At 39.8% G+C, this 19396-nt stretch overlaps 1 protein-coding gene and 1 long non-coding RNA gene across 5 annotated transcripts; one reads left to right on the top strand and one right to left on the bottom strand.

Moving 5' to 3' along the window:
• Nucleotides 1-77: 77 nt before the first annotated feature.
• Nucleotides 78-19355, bottom strand: LOC107530611 (uncharacterized). The gene is made up of 4 exons (XR_001602548.2): nt 18692-19355; nt 17619-17777; nt 14451-14605; nt 78-205 (listed from the first exon to the last, which is right to left on the bottom strand). It is a non-coding gene; the product is annotated as an uncharacterized LOC107530611 (long non-coding RNA).
• CCDC47 (coiled-coil domain containing 47) lies at nt 121-15713 on the top strand. 4 transcript variants are annotated; one of them, XM_087826294.1, is made up of 13 exons: nt 121-170; nt 5428-5696; nt 6158-6265; nt 6773-6947; nt 8307-8428; nt 8690-8755; nt 9172-9273; nt 9454-9564; nt 10318-10403; nt 11679-11737; nt 12031-12140; nt 12345-12512; nt 13615-15713. In XM_087826294.1, the coding sequence occupies exons 1-13, from the start codon at nt 125-127 to the stop codon at nt 13693-13695; spliced, it is 1503 nt and encodes a 500-aa protein (XP_087682420.1). In that variant the 5' UTR covers nt 121-124; the 3' UTR covers nt 13696-15713. The 4 variants fall into 4 exon arrangements, with proteins under 4 accessions (XP_087682420.1, XP_016059833.1, XP_016059824.1 ...); XM_016204347.2 differs by lacking the exon at nt 121-170 and adding an exon at nt 622-661; XM_016204338.2 differs by lacking the exon at nt 121-170 and adding an exon at nt 694-795.
• Nucleotides 19356-19396: the final 41 nt, after the last annotated feature.

Here is a 19396-nt window from a genome sequence, read left to right as displayed (position 1 = left end):
CGTTGCTGGCTGGGGGAGGGGAACACAAACCTGACATGCGCAAAGCAGAGCGCGGGCCGAAGGGCGGGGCCTGGGTCTAAGACTCCCGGAAAACGCCGCGGGCTCCTGCTCTTAATGCTCCAGAATGTCTCGCAGACCCGTCAGACAGTTTGACAGGGCTCTGCTGCTGGGTGAGGAGTGTTCACATCCTGTGTAGGAAGTGGGCCTGGGGGTGGAGAAAGGATAGCAATGACAGGGAGCCGCCCAAAAGTTCCGAGAAAAGGGCTTGGGCAGAAACCGCATATACATAAAATTGTCGATCCCCTAAACTCTGGTCCTTTGCAAATACGACTTGGACGTTTCTCCGCGTGCCTCTGGCCACGTGCTCCCACGGAGCATGGCCACCTTTAGCTTCCGGAGCACCACTTCAATGTTGATGACAACTTGCCTAGTGGCGAACGAAGGGGCTGGTGTGAGCAGTTCCGGCCCAGGGGCCGAGATTATGTAATTTTCCCAGCAGCCCCACCTTACCTCTCCCGGGCGGGGTGGGGGAGGTCTCGCGCGGTCCCGGAGGCTACGTCCCGCCCCCTAGACGCGCGCAGGCGCCGATGGGCCTCACGTAGTCTACGTAAGGGATGGCGGAGGCTACGTGAAGACTAGGGCGGCGTGACTGAGCTACCTGGTACTTCTGTGTCCCAGAGGCGTCAGGGGCGCTAAAACCGCGGTGACCGCGCAGGCGGCGGCCTGGCTGAGAGGCCCGTGGGGTAGAGGTGGAGGCCGCAGGAGTTCTGAGGCGGTTTCTAGCCCCCGGTACAGGTAGGAAGCGGGCCATGACGTGTTAGTCGGTGGGGCTCGGAGCAGTCCCAGTGGTCACTCTGAGTTGAGTGGCCTAGCCTGGTCCGGTTTCCCACCCAACCCCCCTAAGTAAGGCCTGTGGTGACAGGCATCGGTCTCCGCTCCTCCTCACTTCTCCCAACTTCCTTAAACGAAGCAAACTTTGTCCAATCCCCAAGGCCCATTTTCACTTGGTCTTCCGGATTGGGGTGATTTTAACGGCTTTGAAGAACCTCCCCAAAGATTTGTGAGCAAATGCCAAACAGAAGGGCAAAGTTAGAGGAAGCTTACAGTGTGCAGCAGGAAGAATGGAGTGCAGCTGTTAGGATGAATTGATTCTCCACGGTAGAGACCAGACCCTGGTGGACAGAAGCAACCGCGTCTGACCACTCTTCTCTGAAGGCTTCTAACACAGATCGTGTTTTTATTCAACGTGTGTGAGGAGACGGGGATGTCTACGTGACTTCCAGAAGTCTCATAGTCTGGCCATTGTCAGAAAGGCCTAATCCAAAAAGGCAACAAAGAATGATTCCTCCACTTACTCCTCTCTGGTTTTGTAAGTTCAGACCCCAATCTGTGAGAGGCTGCTGAGTGAGCTGGCAGAAGATAACCAAACCAGACTTGTTAGTGCTTGTGCTCCCAGCCCAGGGAGCCTCATTCAGGACTGGGCGGCCTGGCAGGGAATTTTGCATTTGAGAAATGAATTGACAGGTGGAGTTGAGAGACTTCTGAGAGGAAAGGCCAAGGCACAAAAGGCTCGGATAATTTTAACCTAAATAACCTTGAAGGAGCCATGTTACGGTGCGGAGTTATCTTAGAAATGCTTCTATGGTGTGAACATTCTAAGTGGAAATCCAATTTGAAATGGTCAGACCTTTTGGCAGGCAGTTGTCTGTGTCAGTGTTAACCTTTACTTCTGTTTGGAAAACGTTTAAAACAGATCTGAAAAAGGGAAACACTAAATATGAAGTTTTTAAATCTTAGGGTGTTCATAGGGCACAGGGGAAGGAAGTAATGGGAACTAATATTTATTGCATATTTTCTGTGTGCCAGGCACAAATCTCCTGTACCACCCATACTACAGCCCCGTGAGACAACCTATCTCTTTTCTAAGTGGGGAGCAGGGAATTTTAAGTCATTAGCCCAAGGTCATATGGCTGACAAATAGTAGAGCTGACATTAAACCAAATCTACACCAAAGTGCTTGCTCTTTTTCATGTTTCTTCTACTTTCACTATAATAAAAAGATTATTGAAGGAAGCTCTGGATGTTTGGAGACACTTAACAAAACTTTTTGAGGTTAGTGTTGAGAAGGCAGCTATGTTTTCCCATAAAATGTTCCCTGGTGCTAACCTCAAAGATCAAATATTGGAAAGGAGATACTATATGGCATTTCTCACTTGTGTCTACTTACATTTATGAACTTTGTCCAGTTCAAAGAATATTCCTTGAGCAGCCAGGGGTTGCAAAATATTGGGCAGTAACCTTTGATATTGAACTAATTCTTTTAAGAATTTATGGTATTATAAATACGAAATACAGAATATTCACTATCCCAGAGCATCTTGAAAGAATAGTACATACTCCCTTCTGCCACCTGCTCACCTCCATTAATACCCAACTCGCTGCATTCTGGCTTCCATCCTTACCACTTACCTACAGTTGCCAAAAATTATTTCCTTATTAACATTTGGAAAAATTTGACCCATATCTTACTTGAACTTTTTGCAGCCATTGCAACAGCTCTGTTTACTTGAAATGTGCTTCTGCTTGGACTTCTATAATGCCATTTTGACAAGAGTCTCTTCTTTTTCTCCAACCACTCTTTCTTAGTTTCCATTCCGGTTCTTCCTATTATGCCCACCTTTTAGCTGTTATGATCTGTTTCAAGACTTTTTGGTGCTTTTGGGTTTTTAAACCTAAATCTTAATACTCCCTGGAGAATTTCATCCATTCCCACACCATCTCTATTTCCAGCTTAGGCTTGTATCCTAAACTTCAGACTTATATTTCTAACTACTTCCTTTTCTCCCTCTATAAAATAGATTATGATGCCTTTTAGGGCTATTGTGAAACTTAAGAGGTATTAATTATGTAACATATTGCTTAAAAACACTCCAAACTTTTCAATAGGTACCAAATTTAATTTATTGCCTTTCCCCCCAATATTTTCATCCTTTATTGTTCTTTATCTCAAAGATGACTTTGTCCAGTTATTAATCAAGCCAAAACTTGGAATCACCCCAGATCTTTCTTTCCCACATTCTCTATACCCAAACATTTTATGCTGACAAGCATAAGTCTTAAATCTGTCAAATCTGTTTTCCTGTTCATTCCCAGTACCACTGCCAGTTCAATCCTGTTTTTTCTCTTATCTGATTATTTCAACCACTTATTTTTCCTGCCTCAGGTGCCCTTGTCCAATTCACCTTGTGCATGAGCTGTCAGACTTGAATTGCAAATCTGATAGGGTCTCTCCTACTTAAATCCTTCAGTTGATTCTAATTATTCAAACTTATTAGTGTGGTATTTAAATAAGGATCATTATGATCTGGCCCCTGTTGGCTTTTCTAACCTCATTTCCCCCTCTTGGGTCTATAAACCCAACATCATACCAAACTCCTACAATATGTTGTTTTAGGCCTTTATGCTATAGCTATTCCCCCATCTGCAGAGCCTCTTCTTGTGTACAGGAACTATGCTTTTTTAATTTTTTGCTTTTTTTATTTTTTAAAGAACTTTTTATTACAGAAGCACATCACAGGAAAATTAAAAAATATAAAGAAAAATAAGGCAATATGCCCATAACCCTACTGTACAAAATAATTATTTTTTTATATGTAGGTGTATGTATGTCCTTCTAATCCATTTTGTTTATATGTATTTGCTTCTAAAATAATGTGGGTTCTAATTTCATTTGTAACAATTTTTAATGGACAAAAGTAAATTTGTTTTTTTATATGTATCTATAGTTTAACCAAACAATTTCTAATTTTTCATTATTATAAGTAATACTGTTTTCCATAGTGGCTGCACCAATCTGCATTCCCACCAACAGTGCCTGATGAATCTCTTTTCTCCACATCCTCACCAACACTTGTTGTTTTATTGATGATAGCCATTCTGACAGGTGTGTTAAAGGGTTATTTTTAAAAAAGAATAATACGCAACAGAGACTCTACGTAGTCTACAATGCCTAAAATACTTACTGTCTGACCCTATACAGAAAAAGGCTGTAGGGCATCAAAATGGACATGTCAGTTAGACAACTGATGATATAGGGCTGGTGTTGACATGAGAGGAGAGGATTAGAAATACAGCCTAAATAGATTTATAGATTTGATGGTTGAAATCTAACTACTTTTTCAAACTCTGGCTCAAATGTTGGCCTGCCCCCTCCCCTCTCTCTCTCTTTCTTTCTTTCTTCTTTCCTTTCTTCTTTGTAAAGTCTTATATATTTGTAAGATGATTCCATTGTCCTCCATGTCTTCATATCATTTAGGATGTTTTTGCCACAACTCTGATTTCGTTATATTGGTTGGTTCAAAAACTTGTTTAGATGGTGGAGTACCTGCTGTTCTTTTTAGAAAGCTATGAAATAATGATGTATTTAATTCCATCATGAACACTTGGAACAGTTTTATTAGCCAAAAATATGTATATATTATAAGTAAGTAATACAAAATCACAGATACCAGCCTGTATTTAGGAAGTGCTCTGGGAAGTGGTTCATAGCAGGGATTCTGGAAACAAAACTGGAATCAAACTATAGCTCTGTGTTACCTGATAGTTGTATTACTTAGCATCTCTGTGCCTCATTTCCTTATCTGTGAAATGGGATGTTAATGCTACTTTCCCTCAAAAGGTTGTTATAAAGATTAAATCGCTTTTTGTAAACCCTTTAGGACAGTGCCAGTGCCTAGGACTTTGTGTCTTACACATTGGCTTTTATCATGATGATGTTCACACATAAACATAAAGTTGATCTAAGCATGATTGGCTTCTCTAGTCATGTATTTCTTTTTTAAATATGTTTTTATTTATTTCAGAGAGAGGAAGGGAGAGAGAGAGAGAAACATCAATGATAAGAGTCATTGATTAGCTGCCTCCTGCACACCCCCTACTGGAGATCAAGCCTGAAACCCAGGCATGTGCCCTGACCGGGAATTGAACCACAATCTCCTGGATCCTAAGTCAATGCTCAACCGCTGAAACACGCTGGCCGGGCATGTATTATTTTCTTTACCACCAGTAGATAAGTAGTTGCATCTCATTCTTATTTCATTATACCCCTTCCCAGTTCCTATATAAAGCTTTTTATAGGCTCTCAAAAAATGCTTACTGAATGTGTAGTATAAATGGAAGCCAACCTAAAGAAATTAAATAACTTGTCCAAGGTTTTAGATAACAAAAGACAGAGTCTAAACTAGAACCCAGGCCTTTTTACCCTCACCTCATTGTTTTTTTATAATGCTATCTGAAATGAACAGTATTACATAAGAGAAAAGCAGGAGAGAGTCATAGATATATTTTTCAGTTGTTTCCAGATTTGATTGGTATATGTAGAATAGTAGTCCATTTAGGGTTGTGTGTTTTTTTATACTCATTTCTAAGGTGCAATGAAAGTCTTCCACGCTTTCTGTGTTGTCCTTTTGGTGTTTGGGAGTGTCTCTGAAGCCAAGTTTGATGATTTCGAGGATGAGGAGGACATAGTCGAGTATGATGATAATGACTTTGCTGAATTTGAGGATGTCACAGAAGATTCTGTTACTGAATCTCCCCAACGAGTGATTACCACTGAAGATGATGAAGATGAGACCACTGTGGAGTTAGAAGGGCAAGATGAAAACCAAGAAGGAGATTTTGAAGATGCAGATACCCAGGTGAGGTTCTTTTTATTGATCTCTCAGCAAATTGGAAGGATGGGAAAATCTGTAACTAGCACTTTTTGCAGACATTAAAAGTAAGATCCAGGCCTAGGAAGACCTTTACTCTCTGGTGTCTTCATTTTTGTCTAGTAGGCAGAGCTCTTCTAAATGTTTTGTGGTGTATTTTCCAACTTTCACATTGAAGGAAGAATGAATTGTCTTTTTCTCTTCTATGGAAAGCCTGGCAGGGGGAAGGGGTGGAAAATGGATTCTGTGTGTGTGTGGGAATTATATCGTTTAGAACTCAGAGTTCAAAAGCATGGAGAGTTATCATTTGTTAAACACATGTAATATCTCTGTGTTCTGTGCTTGCTGCTTTCGTGTTCTGTTTTCCTCTACAACTGTTGCCTACAAAAATGAGATGCAATTGCTGGCAACATTTGTAGGGAGAAACAGATTGTGCCTCATTTTTGCAGGAGGGAGATACCGAGGGTGAACCATATGACGATGAAGAATTTGAAGGTTATGAAGACAAACCAGATACTTCTTCTAGCAAAAATAAAGACCCAATAACAATTGTTGATGTAGGTATACAGGATTCTGAATTACAAACTAACCAACAAAATACCTTGCTGTTATTAATCCCAGAAATATAATTAGTGACATGTAGCTGGTATTGATGTAATAATGGGAGCTGGGGAAGACTCTAACATCAGTTCTTCTGATAAAACCAAACACCTAGAGAAGCAACCCATGTTTCTGTTCTAGCCCTCAGTTTTATTTATCCAAGGATGATGAAGATGATAAACATTGAATTTATTTTGGGGTGGGACTCAAAATCAAGTTTAATACAAAGGGCTATCCATCTTTTTATCCCATTTGACTGTCCTCACATTTCCTTAAAAGAGTCTTTTACAAAGCCAACCTGGAAAATCAAAATGGGCAGGTTTTTCAAAGTCTAACCATATTTAGTGACAGTCATCTAAAGGATCTACTCCCATTTATAGGTTTTCTCATTGTTCTTCATCTCATGAGTTAGACTCCACCCTTCAGCCTCAACTAGCAGTAAATGGAAAATTGTTGTTCTTTAGGTTCCTGCACACCTCCAGAACAGTTGGGAGAGTTATTATCTAGAAATTTTGATGGTGACTGGTCTGCTCGCCTACATCATGAACTACATTATTGGGAAGAATAAAAACAGTCGCCTTGCTCAGGCCTGGTTTAACTCTCATAGGGAGCTTTTGGAGAGCAACTTTACCTTAGTAGGTAAGTCAGGCTGTTAGAAGGCCTGCTATGGGCTTGAAAGCTGTCTCGTAAGAACTGTTTATTCCCTGCAGTATAAGCATCTAACTGTTTTCATGGACTGCCGAAGAGGATGCTTTTTAATTTTCTTTCAAGAATCCCATTTTTGTTGGGTTTTATATGCTGAATAAATTGTATCTATGAAATTTTCTCATCTGTCATCAACAATTGCTAAACAGCTTCTGATTAGAATGAGATAATCAGTGTTATCAAAATAAGTTGATAAGAGTTTGGCCAAAGGCAAGGAATTTTGACATTTTAAATAGTTTGATAAATGCTTTTAGTTCATCTTTTAGAAATTAGAAATCTCTCAAAATTCCCTTAGGTTCTAGGCACTGGAGTTTCAGATGCACTGAAGAGGTGTACACTGAAGTACCTTAGAGGAGCCCCTATAGTTGTGTAGTATAAGGAGTAAGGTGGACTTGCCCACTTTCACCTCTATTTCACTTGGTTTCTCTTTAATAGTAAGCAAGTATCCATCTGCCATGCTCTTTAGCAGACTGTTTATGTGTTGTGCTAGGTACTTTGTATATATTGTTTCTATTTAATCTTTGGAATAATACTGTCAATTGGATAGTTTCTATTTTGCTAAGGAGGGGACTGAACTCCAGAAGTGCTATTCTGTTGCAACCATTATATTAAGCCTATCTACTTGCTTTCAAATGCCATGCTTTCTCTGCTGTGCCATGTTATTTCAGAGTACTTTTTCACCTGGACTTTAAGAAAATAATAAGCAGCCTTTAATGCCTTCCACTTCCCCTTGTGTGTTTTCATTTGGTGTGTCAGACTTGCTTTACCTTGTGAGGTTGAACAAATTCTTTCATATAGTTAAGTGAAGAGAGAAAATGGTTGGAATTTTGGCTTTTTCTAGATCTAAAATACAGCTCTTACTACCACTGTTATCATTTTGCTGTTGAAAAAGCAAACTTGGTTGTAGTTAACTCATAGGGGAGTGTTAGTTTATAGTAATGGTATTTTTTTATTCATTGCATAGGAGTATTTTTAACTTTGGGGAGAAACATTTAAACTGATTTTGCTCCATTTTTTATCTACTCTTAAGAAATTTATACTCCAGGCTGATTGTTATTAACTAACAAAGACATGTAAGTAATGCTAAAGTCTATTTTTATTAATGGAGACAATAGTTTTTAAAGTGAAAGGAATGGTGCCCATCTGTTGTCATCTATGTCCAAAGGAGAATTCTATAAGATAGCAAAATATTCCCACCCTAAAACTATGATCATTGTGGGGTCACGGTGGAGGAGGGTATGGGGATTAGGCGCCAGCGTTTTCAGGGCGTCACATTCAGTGGTTTACCCATAGGGGATGATGGAACAAACAAAGAAGCCACAAGCACTGGGAAGCTGAACCAGGAGAACGAGCACATCTACAACCTGTGGTGCTCTGGTCGGGTGTGCTGTGAGGGGATGCTTATCCAGCTCAGGGTAAGGAGGCCGTTTCTCATGCAGTGTGTACGTCTGCCTTTTGTTTTTTCCAGCATGATTCCAAACCCTCTAAGTTTAGTGTTTCATGCTTTCATGTCTGACTTAAAATGAGGTCTAAAAATCTTCTTTCTACTACTAACTGGCAAATGTGGAGTATATTTGAAGCATCTGATGCCCCCTCCATGGTCTCTTCTTTATAGTAAGTAGAAGTTACAACAGTTTTTTTGTTTTTGGTGGTGGTTTTGTTTTTGTTTTTTTCAGTTCCTCAAGAGACAAGACTTACTGAATGTCCTGGCCCGGATGATGAGGCCAGCAAGTGATCAAGTGGTATGTATTCTTGTATTCTTCCTGCTGCTTTTCTCTGTACAGATTGAATTTTTAACTTCTTAGAGCTCATTCCATTTCTTGCCTGGATTCTGTTTGGAGTTTCTAACAATTTATGTACTTTGCCAAAAAATGGACCCTTTTCTGTTTAGACAGATCATCTTCCACGGGGTGCATGTGATTAGGTCAATCACCAGGATAATGTCTCTTTTGAATAACGGCAAAGTCAGCTGATTAGGGACCTTCTGCTACCTAACACAACAGAGCCATGGGAGTGATGTCCCACCATGTTCACAAGTCCCGCTCACATTTAAGGGGAGGATGTGTATATATACCGGGGGTGGGAATCTTGGGGCCATCTCAGAAATCTGCCTACCACAGAACCTAACAGGTGAGTTTTGTTGTGTGTTTTTTTTAAGCAAATAAAAGTAACCATGAATGATGAAGACATGGATACCTATGTGTTTGCTATTGGTACTCGGAAAGCCTTGGTGCGACTGCAGAAAGAGATGCAGGATCTGGTACGTTGAGTTCAAACTCAAATATACGTAGAAACTATGCCTAGTTATTACATAGACATTCAGCTTCAGAGCATAGCATAAACAACCACTTTGAAATAGGTCAGTGCATATTCTTTTGAGAAGAAAAGGTCTGTGCATAATAAAATGTTATGTCTTACTTTCAGTTACTTTTTCTTCTAGAGTGAGTTCTGTAGTGACAAACCTAAGTCTGGAGCAAAGTATGGACTGCCAGACTCCTTGGCCATCCTGTCGGAGATGGGAGAAGTCACAGAGGGGATGATGGACGCAAAGGTAAATGCAGTGGGAGGCATGCATGAGCGGACCTGGGCGTCTACAGGGTCCTCACCCTGAAAGTTACACTGTGTAAGTTCTCCATTTTCACACAGTGCACTGGTTATGTTTTCCTTTCCCACAAAAACATTATAGTTCTTTCTTTAAGCTATAGGTTAACTTGTCAAAAAAATTTGATTAGTGAATAAGTTCTCTCTATGTCAAGAGCAACTTGTTCTTAGGATTGCTGATGGCTTTCAGGTTTTTTGAAAAAGGACTATAACTTTACTGTTTAGCACTATGTCATTTAGTCCGTTATTTTAGTTTCAGCTAATGTAAGAGGAAGGGATGTACAGAGAGCAATTTTTTTTCTATTGGTTGTATAATGGTAATAGCACATCTTAGTATCGTAAAAATATAGGATAGCTCAAAGACAGTTAAAAATGTAAGGTCAAGGTGATACGTTGACGAAGACTCTTCCACAATTATTTTAGATTTTATCTCCATGCTTTCATTCTTATTAAGAACGTTATTTTGAGACATACTTTCAGCTGCTCAATAAGAATAATTTAAGGATTGGTGTTTCTAAAGAAAAGATACTAGTTTCATTGTAGTTCTCTATAGTGAAAATCCTTATTTAAATTTAATTTTTTTAAAGCTTTCGCCTTAATGACATTGTACAAAAGGAAGGAGGATTGAAGAGTGAATATCTTCATGAAAAAAGGGAAATGTATCAAACCCTACTATAAAAAATAATAATTTTCTCTATTTCAGATGGTCCACTTTCTTACACACTATGCCGACAAGATTGAATCCATTCATTTTTCAGACCAGTTCTCAGGTCCAAAAATTATGCAAGAGTACGTATGAAATACAAATATTGAAAATGACTTTCCTCTTTAGCTTTCTGTGTTGAAACACCTGCAAGATGCTTCTGCAGTTTCCCTTACCAAATGAGTGAAGGAAGTTCATAACTCCCAAGTTTTCTTTTGCTTTGACTACATGCATCATGAAGGTAGTTGGAAACCTATGGGAGACAAACAAGCCTCCCCAGTTTGCATGTGTCACTGCACATGGAAGAGAATCTTCCAAAATGGCTAATAATAAGAAAATACAATTGCTAATCTCTTTGTCCTTTGTAGTCTAGGTTCTTTTTTTTTTCTTTTCAATTTATGATAGGAATCTGTAATGTTTGATTTGTGTTTGATTGATTACAAACCTGGCCTTTTCTGGCTTCCTTCTCTGTATAGTGGATGATTATATTCTTTCCTAGTATATTATCAAATGCCCTCAATACCCATAGAGTTTCTGGCTTTATAGTAATATTTTTCAAATGTATATAGTCAGGCCTTGAATTTGTTGTTTGAATTCTTATGCCATTTCAGGAGAGCATACGTATTTAAGTTTACCCTTGGTGTAGAAATGATTCTGACCTAAGTTTTTGGTTAAGGGCTACTCTCTCAAAGGCTGTGAAATTGAGTGCAATTAAAAGCCATTCTGGATTTTTGTTGTGTCAGAATTACTCAAATCCTTTTGCCTCTAGATGGTGTTTCATCATCCTTGTCTTGCTCAACTCAATATCAACACCATGGGCAAAGTACCACATTATGGTAACCATGGAGCCTTTTGGGGTGAGGGGAGGCGAGTTGATAGTCAAAGATTACAAGGAAACTAAATTATATATGCTATAGTAGATTATTTCTAAATTTATTCTAAGCCTGGCTCAAAAATAAGATACTTCATTATAGGAAGGAAGATAGGAGTTGGAAATAAAACATAAAAGCTCATCAAAATAAACAAAAATGTTATTTAAAATACAGGCCTCACACTTAAATGTTGGCTCATTTCTCATCCCCCAGGTGAGATGGAATAGATCTTTCCTGGAGGGGACATCATTGGATGTGTTCAAGTATAGGATAAAGATCTCTTGGGAATGCATTCATCAGATAGACTGGTGGATCAATGACCTGTAAAGCTCCTTCAGGCTCTGAGATTATATTTGACTTGGGGATGCCAAGCCAAATCCTATACTGATTATTTGTAGGTGTCTGTTCACCTAAGTGAACTGGGTAACTTACATGCATAGAGAATATCTTTCTTGTGTACTTTCTAAATAGCCTTTTCTTTTATGACAGGGAAGGTCAGCCTTTAAAGCTGCCTGAAACTAAGAGGACACTACTGTTCACATTTAGTGGTAAGCATTCCATGTCCTGTCTGGGCTGTCTGCTTTCTGAGTGATGACCTGGAGGGAGAGTGTTGTTCCCTCCTGAGTGACAGCTATAAAAACTCCATTAAAACTGACCCCAGGCCTGCTTACTGCCTTTGGGTTTCTTCATTAAGAGATCCTTGTATATGTTTTAATTTCTATTTTCTGCTGCTTAAGAAACCTAGAGAAAGGAGTTTATTAATAAATAAATAAAAAAGTTGGGTGACTCAGAAATATTAATAGTGCCGTTAACTCAATAGGAAAATGGCTTTGTTTTCTAGTGCCTGGCTCAGGTAACACTTACCCAAAGGATATGGAGGCTTTGCTACCCCTGATGAACATGGTGATTTATTCTATTGACAAAGCCAAAAAGTTCCGGCTCAACAGAGAAGTAAGACCCACAGCCTTTATTATAAGTTGGCACCTGTTATTTTTTCTTCTGGGGGGTCATCTATTAAGGACTTCAGTGATTGTATCTTTGCTAATTTACCTGAAAGTGCTAAATGGGAGTAGTTTTATGAAAGAATACTAAATGGGAATTTGCCTCTGTTGGATTAAAATGGATTTCCTATGAAACTCTGTTCCTTGGGGAAAGGGCAAACAAAAAGCAGATAAGAACCGAGCTCGAGTGGAAGAGAACTTCTTGAAGCTGACACATGTGCAGAGACAGGAAGCTGCACAGTCTCGGCGTGAGGAGAAGAAACGGGCAGAGAAGGAGCGAATCATGAATGAGGAAGATCCTGAGAAACAGCGCAGGCTGGAGGTGAGGCAAACTTTGTATCGTTGGAGGAAACGAAGATTTATAAAGTACCTATTTGTTCCATATTGGCTCTTAGGGTCATTTGTGGAGGAATGTACACAGGCTAAAAGTTTAGCACTGTCTCAGTACCCGGACATTCAGTGTTTAGCTCTACAAAGACTAGGGCTTCAGACTGTGTTAGATTGCGCCTGAGCCTGGAAAGGATAGGAATTTTCCTGTTCCCCCAGTACCACCTCATTTTGAAGGTTACACTATCATCTTTCAAGCCAAATACTGAAGTAGAAAGAAAGTAGGAATTTTAATGGAAGCCAGCACGTGAGGCCTGTGGTCCAAATAAACTTGTTTTATAACATTTTATATTTGATTATAGAATTACAGAATTCTGATACTTTGTGTTTTTGGTGTCTATTTTGTACATAACTGGAATCTCAAGACTAGTTCTTAATTTTTTATTTTTTTAATCCTCACCTGAGGATATGTCTTTATTGATTTGAGAGAAAGAGAGGAAGGGAGAGGGGGAGAGAAAGAGAGTGAAACATCAGTGTGAGAGAGAAACATCAATCAGTTGCCTCCCGTGCGAGCCCCAACTGAGGATCAAACCCGAGTTGGAGCATCTTCCCAAAATGCCAGGGTAGCAGGTTTGATCCCTAGTCAGGCACGTACAGGAATCAACCCAGTGATGCATAAATGAGTGGAACAGCAAGCTGAGGTCTCTCTCTCTCTCTCTGTCTCCCTACCCCTCTCTCTCAGATCAGTTTTTTAAAAAAGATCTTAGGGTTTTCTGAAGTACAAATCCTTGGCAAATTCATATAATTGTTATGATGAAAGTTGAGCTAGTGTTCCCTGGGTATAGGAAAAATCAGGCCAGACTAACAAAGCCTGCTTCAATACAGTATTTCGTTTCTTTCTAACCTGAGATTGTAGTTACCTTTGTTTCATTTCAAGTTAATTTTTATTAACCAACGAAGATATCAGCAATTTTTATAACTATCTTCTGGAATGTAATTTATGGTGCAAGTCTAGGTTTTTGAATAATATTATAGGCAGTATTCTAGTTTTGATTTTTTTAAATGTGCTTAGAGCTTAGTTTGGATTCTCTCTCTAGGAAGCTGCCTTGAGACGTGAACAAAAGAAATTGGAAAAGAAGCAAATGAAAATGAAACAAATCAAGGTGAAAGCCATGTAAAGTCATCCCAGAGACCCGAGTCCTGACGCCACCCATACTCTGAATGCACAGGAAACGCAAGAAGCGCCAGTCCGTTTCTCATCTGAAAGTTCAAACACTCCCAGCGACTGAGAAATCCTTATTTCATCAAATGTTCTGTTTTTGGTTTGGAGTTTTACGGAGGTTAGAAATACATTGGAAGGACTCTGTTTCAGTCATTTTCTTCCAGATAATCAAATTATTTTGATTATTTTATGAAAGGAATGCTATATGAACTGTGTAGTTTTTAAATACTTTTAAAATTATAACGTGAATCATCTGCTTTTAGTGCTATTGTATTTGAAGAAATATCATGAATTTATAGATACACAATTAGATTGTTGTTTTGTGTTTAAACTAGGCAGTCGAAATGGCTATAAAGTATGACCCTAAACTAAGATTCCACAAATAACTGTTGGAATTGCACAATAAATGTTGGTGTTTTCTTCTGTGTCTACATTAAACTTGTAAAAAAACAACCACCTTAGAACACTATCTGTGGTATTGAAATTTCAGGGACTCAAAACAGTGTAGTTCACTGTATGTTTTGTAGGTGGGGGTGCTGATGTCAGTATTACAGGATATCTGTAGATTTTAGAGCACTGCCATGTACATGGAAAATTCTAGGGATAGGAGTGCAGGAGCAGTTTTCTCCTTGCCTGATACCATAAGCTAATGACATTGTGAATTTAAGTGGTTGTATGTTTTTCTTGAGTAACAAATGCATGAAAAATTACCTGCTTCACCCAGGGCAGATGAGTGGTCTACATGAAGTTGCAGATGTTTTCCTTCTTGGTTGGATGTCCATGGAGAAGCTCCGTTCTGTATGTTGTGGCTGTGTCCCTTTGCTTCTCCTGCTTTTATCTCTTCCACAGCTGAGGCTGGATATATTCTTTCAGAGAAATAGCCATGAATATGCATAAATACACTTTTTAAAATGAGCTTTCCTAAACTATTGAGAGTTCTGCCTGACTCTTGAAGGAACTCCTGGGGGAGAGGCCCATCTGTCTGCACGAGCATTTAGCTTGTTCAGATCTCTGCATTTTATAAATGCTTCCTACTAAGAAAGCATTTTTTTTTAAGTCACTGCTTTACCAGGTAATTTTTGCTGGGGATGGGAAAGGGTTGGGTTTTTGGTGGGAGAGGGGTGGGCAGGTGTTTTTTCGCTGATGCTTTATGTGCAGGTGTGTTCTGAGGCAGTAACAAGTTGCTGTGGAAACAGAATGTGCTGCTTCCTTTGTAACTGCATGGAAACTTTACACATGGGTTTTTCTCTAGGTTAATGCAGAAATGCGTCAACTGGGAGGATGCAAATGTAACTTTTTTAACAGTTCATAAAATTAAGTTATTAAAATAAAAATAACAAAATTTAATGCTATATAATTCTAGAATTAGCCTTGTTTTACAAACCTTTAAACTACATTTTAGAAATCAAAATTGATATGCTTAGCTATCTTTTGATTAATAAAATCTTTCTTAAAGTCCCACACATTTGGACCATGGCAGCTAATTTTGTAATTTAAACATTCATATGAATGGTAACCTATGGACATATATTAAACTCATTGACAAAAATCTCAGAGTGCCGCCTTTACTTTTCTGGGGTTTCCCTACAACATTATAAGCCCATAGGAATGTTTTCTCTGTTCAATAAAAATCAGCACTGAAATGCTTTTCCTTCAAAAGAGTTGGCTTTGACAAGAATCCCTTAGTTATTGTCAGTTCGTTTTTAAATGCTTTGTATTTTTAGAGTTCCATATGTTAACGGGCTTCTCTCTGAAGTCTGCCTCTTGAGTTAGGACACCATTCTCTCTCCTAAGAATGAGAGGACAGAGAGAAGAGAATCTTGTTGACTGTCACACATTGGAAAACCACTAAGCCCTCCAATCTTGTCTGTATTGCCTGGGCACTTAGCATCGCTACAACAAGCGCTGGACTGGAAAAGAAAACCTGGCTCTTAGTGCCAACGAAACCAATAAAGAATCATTTGACTCTGGGCATGTCACGTCTTTGAGTCTCTGTTCTGTTCTTCTACAAAATGAGGATAGTAATTATTTTCTCTGCCTACCTCACAGGTATGTCAGCACCAAGAGAGAGTATCTGTAAACTGCTCTTCTGAACTACAGCACTTTAAAAATGTTAGGGTCGTGCCCTGGCCAGGTGGCTCAATTGGTTGGGCGTTGTCCCAGGCACCAAAACGTAGTGGGTTCGATTACTAGTCAGGGCACCTACCTAGGCTGCAGGTTCAACCCCCAGTCAGGAGGCAACCAAACGATGTTTCACTCTCCCTCTCTCTAAAATACCAATAAAACATACCCTCGGGTGAGGATTTAAAAAAAAAGTTACAGGTGCTCTCCCTCTTCAGAGCACTCCTGCACCTTTCCCTTTCCCCCCTTCTTCCCCCAAAGCCCACTGCCTTTGCTTTTCCCTCTCTTAAGCTCCAAGGGTCCTTCATTGCTTCGGTAACTTGTTTCCTTATAATTTGAATAAATAAAAATGTGCCCTTGCAGGGTAGCTCAGTTGGTTAGAGCATTGTCTAGATATGCCAAGGTTGCGGGTTCGATTCCAGGTCAGTGCATATAAAAGAATCAACCAGTGGATGCATAAATAAGGAACAACAAATCCATATTTCTGTCTCTCTAAAAATATAAAATAATAAAAATTAAAGTATAAGGTATCATCTAGGACTATTTTCCAAGTGGTGCATTTTTGCTTTACTCTTGAGTTTCTCCCAGTGGAACCAAGCAGATACTTTCAGAGTTCTCTAACTTTATATGCAAAATTTGTTGGGGTTTTTTGGGGGGGGAGGATAATAGTTTATAATTCTGTTTCCTTAGTAATAGAATATTTTCCTGTCAAGCAACTAGACGTGAAACTCTTTTCAGATGGGACTTAGACCAAAGAAAAACATTGGTATTCTCATTCCACTCATCCAATAGGAATGGGCAATGTGAAAATTATTTAAAGCAGTGTCTATAAACTCAAAAAATTTATTTTGCATTTGGAAGAAAGTTGTACAAGTTGAATGCCATTTTCTCAACTCCATGAACTGGGAAGTAATACCATTTTCAGAAGAAAGTTTTTTTTTTCTGAAGGAGTGAACCTTGTGTCTACTACTATACCACTTTCAATGGATATTATTAGTTTTTATGTTCATCGTTTAAAATAAACTGACCTCTTCCATTTCACCTATTTGGTTTTAATCAAGTAATGTAACACTTATTTAAAAGGCACCCAGGCATTTTTAAGTAGTTCCATGGGAGTTTTTGGAAATCAGGTAATACTACATCTGCCTGGGTTACTTATTGCATCAACTCTGCCTGAGAGAGAACTCCTAACTGCTCTGCGACCACATTTGCAACTTAAATAGCTTTCTTTTGCATCTTTTTCTTGCATGTAACTGCATCACTTAGCAAAACTATAGTAGCAAAGTTAGAACTGAAGCCAGTTTTCTGCTTCAGGAAAGAGCCCTGGATTTGTGGGCAGGGACCCAGATGCTGTCCTAGTACTTTAGCAAGTCTGTTTCCTCTTCTATAAGTGTGCATTAATTATCTAAAATGGCTGTTCAGAGGATCATATTAGGTAACATGTAGAAAGTGCTTTGACATTATAAAATGATATGCAAATTAAATAATCCTCAATTTGCCTGGCTGGGCATGGCTCAGTGGTTGAGCATCAACCTAGGATCCAGGAGGTCACAGTTTGATTCCTGGGGTGCAGCTCGATCCCCAACAGGGGGCATGCAGGAGGCAGCAGAACAATGACTCTCTCATCATTGATAGTTCAACTCTCTCCCTCTCCATCTCTCTGAATCAATAAATACATATATTTTTTAAAAAATCCTCAATTTGTTAAACTACACTTCACAAGCATTTCACTTGAGTATTCTAGACTATTAGTTTTACCTCTCAGTTAATTTATGTGGTATCTTGAAGAGGGCAGCGCACTTAGCTTAAACTGGATGCTCAGAGTTTAACACAAGACAGGATCTTCTGTCCATCTCCATTCCTCTAGGCTTCAAGCCAGTTTCAGAAAGCTCCGGAAATCTTGGAGAGTCCCAACTCCTATTATAAATAAGTGAAGAGCATTAGGGTGCTTGTGCATCCCAGGGCTCATAACAAGTAAAAAGTGAAACAGGAAGAGACTGACTTTGTAAACTCTGAAAGTTCACCTTTCATTACACTGGTTTTCTAAATTACCTGGATTTAGGTTGCCCTTTTGCAAGGAAAACTAAAGGTAATAGAACTTTTCTCCTTGAAACACAACAGAGTCTGGACCAAAAGTTTCTCCAGCTTTTGTGGATAATCAGGAAGACAGTGAGATCTTTTAGCCCCCTTGGTAGACTGATATCCACATGGAAAATGACAGTTACTGGGCTAGGTATTAAAACAGATGGGAAGTCCCTCCACGTTTAAATTCCCCAATGTGATGGCTGCATGGAGTTTGGCATCTTTGCAGGCACTGACTTCTCTAGTATCCCAAATTTCAAAGACCACATGCGAAGAAGGTCTTTTCAAAAAGAACACTGTCAAGAATTTTACTTCAATGTCTGCTACTATATTGCTTTTGCTTTGTCAGTTTACCAAGTTTGCTGCTGAGAGAGGCATCTTATTCTGAGAATGAGATAATAATGAGAGTAGTGCTTTGGAATGTTAAAGCACTAACTAGATAAGATCAAAGTGCTGTATGTAAAATTGAATGAGATCTTGAGGTGCCTGTCTTGAGGCACAGTTCACCTTCAGTCTCAACATATTTCCATCTGCCCCTGTTCGGATGTAAGTTAGACGGATATAAATCTGTATCAAGGGTCAGAGCTAGGGAGAGCTAGTGTTTGTTATACTATATATCCAATATATATCCAATTTTGGACACCACCCCCACCCCCACCCCCACCCCCTGTGGTTGTAGTAAGTCACTGGGAAAAAACAAAAAACCAACAACAAAAACTCAGTCTTAGAAAGGAGTCTTGCTCCATCACCTGAGATTGCTTCATCATTTCTCAAGCCCTGCCCGCGTGGGCTTAGGCTGGCTTCCTCATCAAGGCAGACCTTTACAGGCTTCCGCAAGCAGAGCGTGTCCTTGGAGTTGCAGATGAGGAGGGATGGAGGGGGGGAAAGATCCAGAAGGACAAAAATGAGAGTTCCCATTAGTTGAGCTGTTTTCCTCCTTGTACACATAAGTAACCTGAAGCACAAAGAAACGGTGGGTTTCCACTTTGCAGCCTGTCAGCTTGTTGCTGGAGAGGCCAAAGAGAGGGGCACTTGAGATGTCTTTTTGAAAAAAATGTGTCTTGGCGGGGTAGCTCAGCTGGCTGGAGCATGGCCCCCATGCCACGGGGCAGGGCACATCCAAGAATCAACCAATGAATGCATCAGTAAGTGGGACAACAAACCCATGTTCCTCTCCCCCCTTCCTCTCCCTAAAGTCAATTTTAAATTAAGCGTCCGACAGGTTTTTCCATTTAAGTCCTACCACACGAAGTTACAATCCTCAAAGTAGCCAAGTCAGCAGCCAGTGTCGGTTGGCCTCGGTCTCGCCCCCTTAACTCATCACTGAAATCATTCTATTTCCTTCCTGCTGCGGGGGCAGAGGTTTGGGGGGGCCCCTTTCGGACCGGCAGGCCAGGTCCTCGGCTTCCACCCACCTGGGGAAACGGCTCCCTCCCGTTGGAGACAGACGGCCC

Source organism: Miniopterus natalensis, chromosome 17 (assembly GCF_054644295.1).
Source record: "Miniopterus natalensis isolate mMinNat1 chromosome 17, mMinNat1.hap1, whole genome shotgun sequence".
NCBI classification, from domain to species: Eukaryota; Metazoa; Chordata; class Mammalia; order Chiroptera; family Miniopteridae; genus Miniopterus; species Miniopterus natalensis.
The sequence above is the reverse complement of the archived record's forward strand: the minus strand, read 5'-3'. Positions and strand labels throughout refer to the sequence as shown.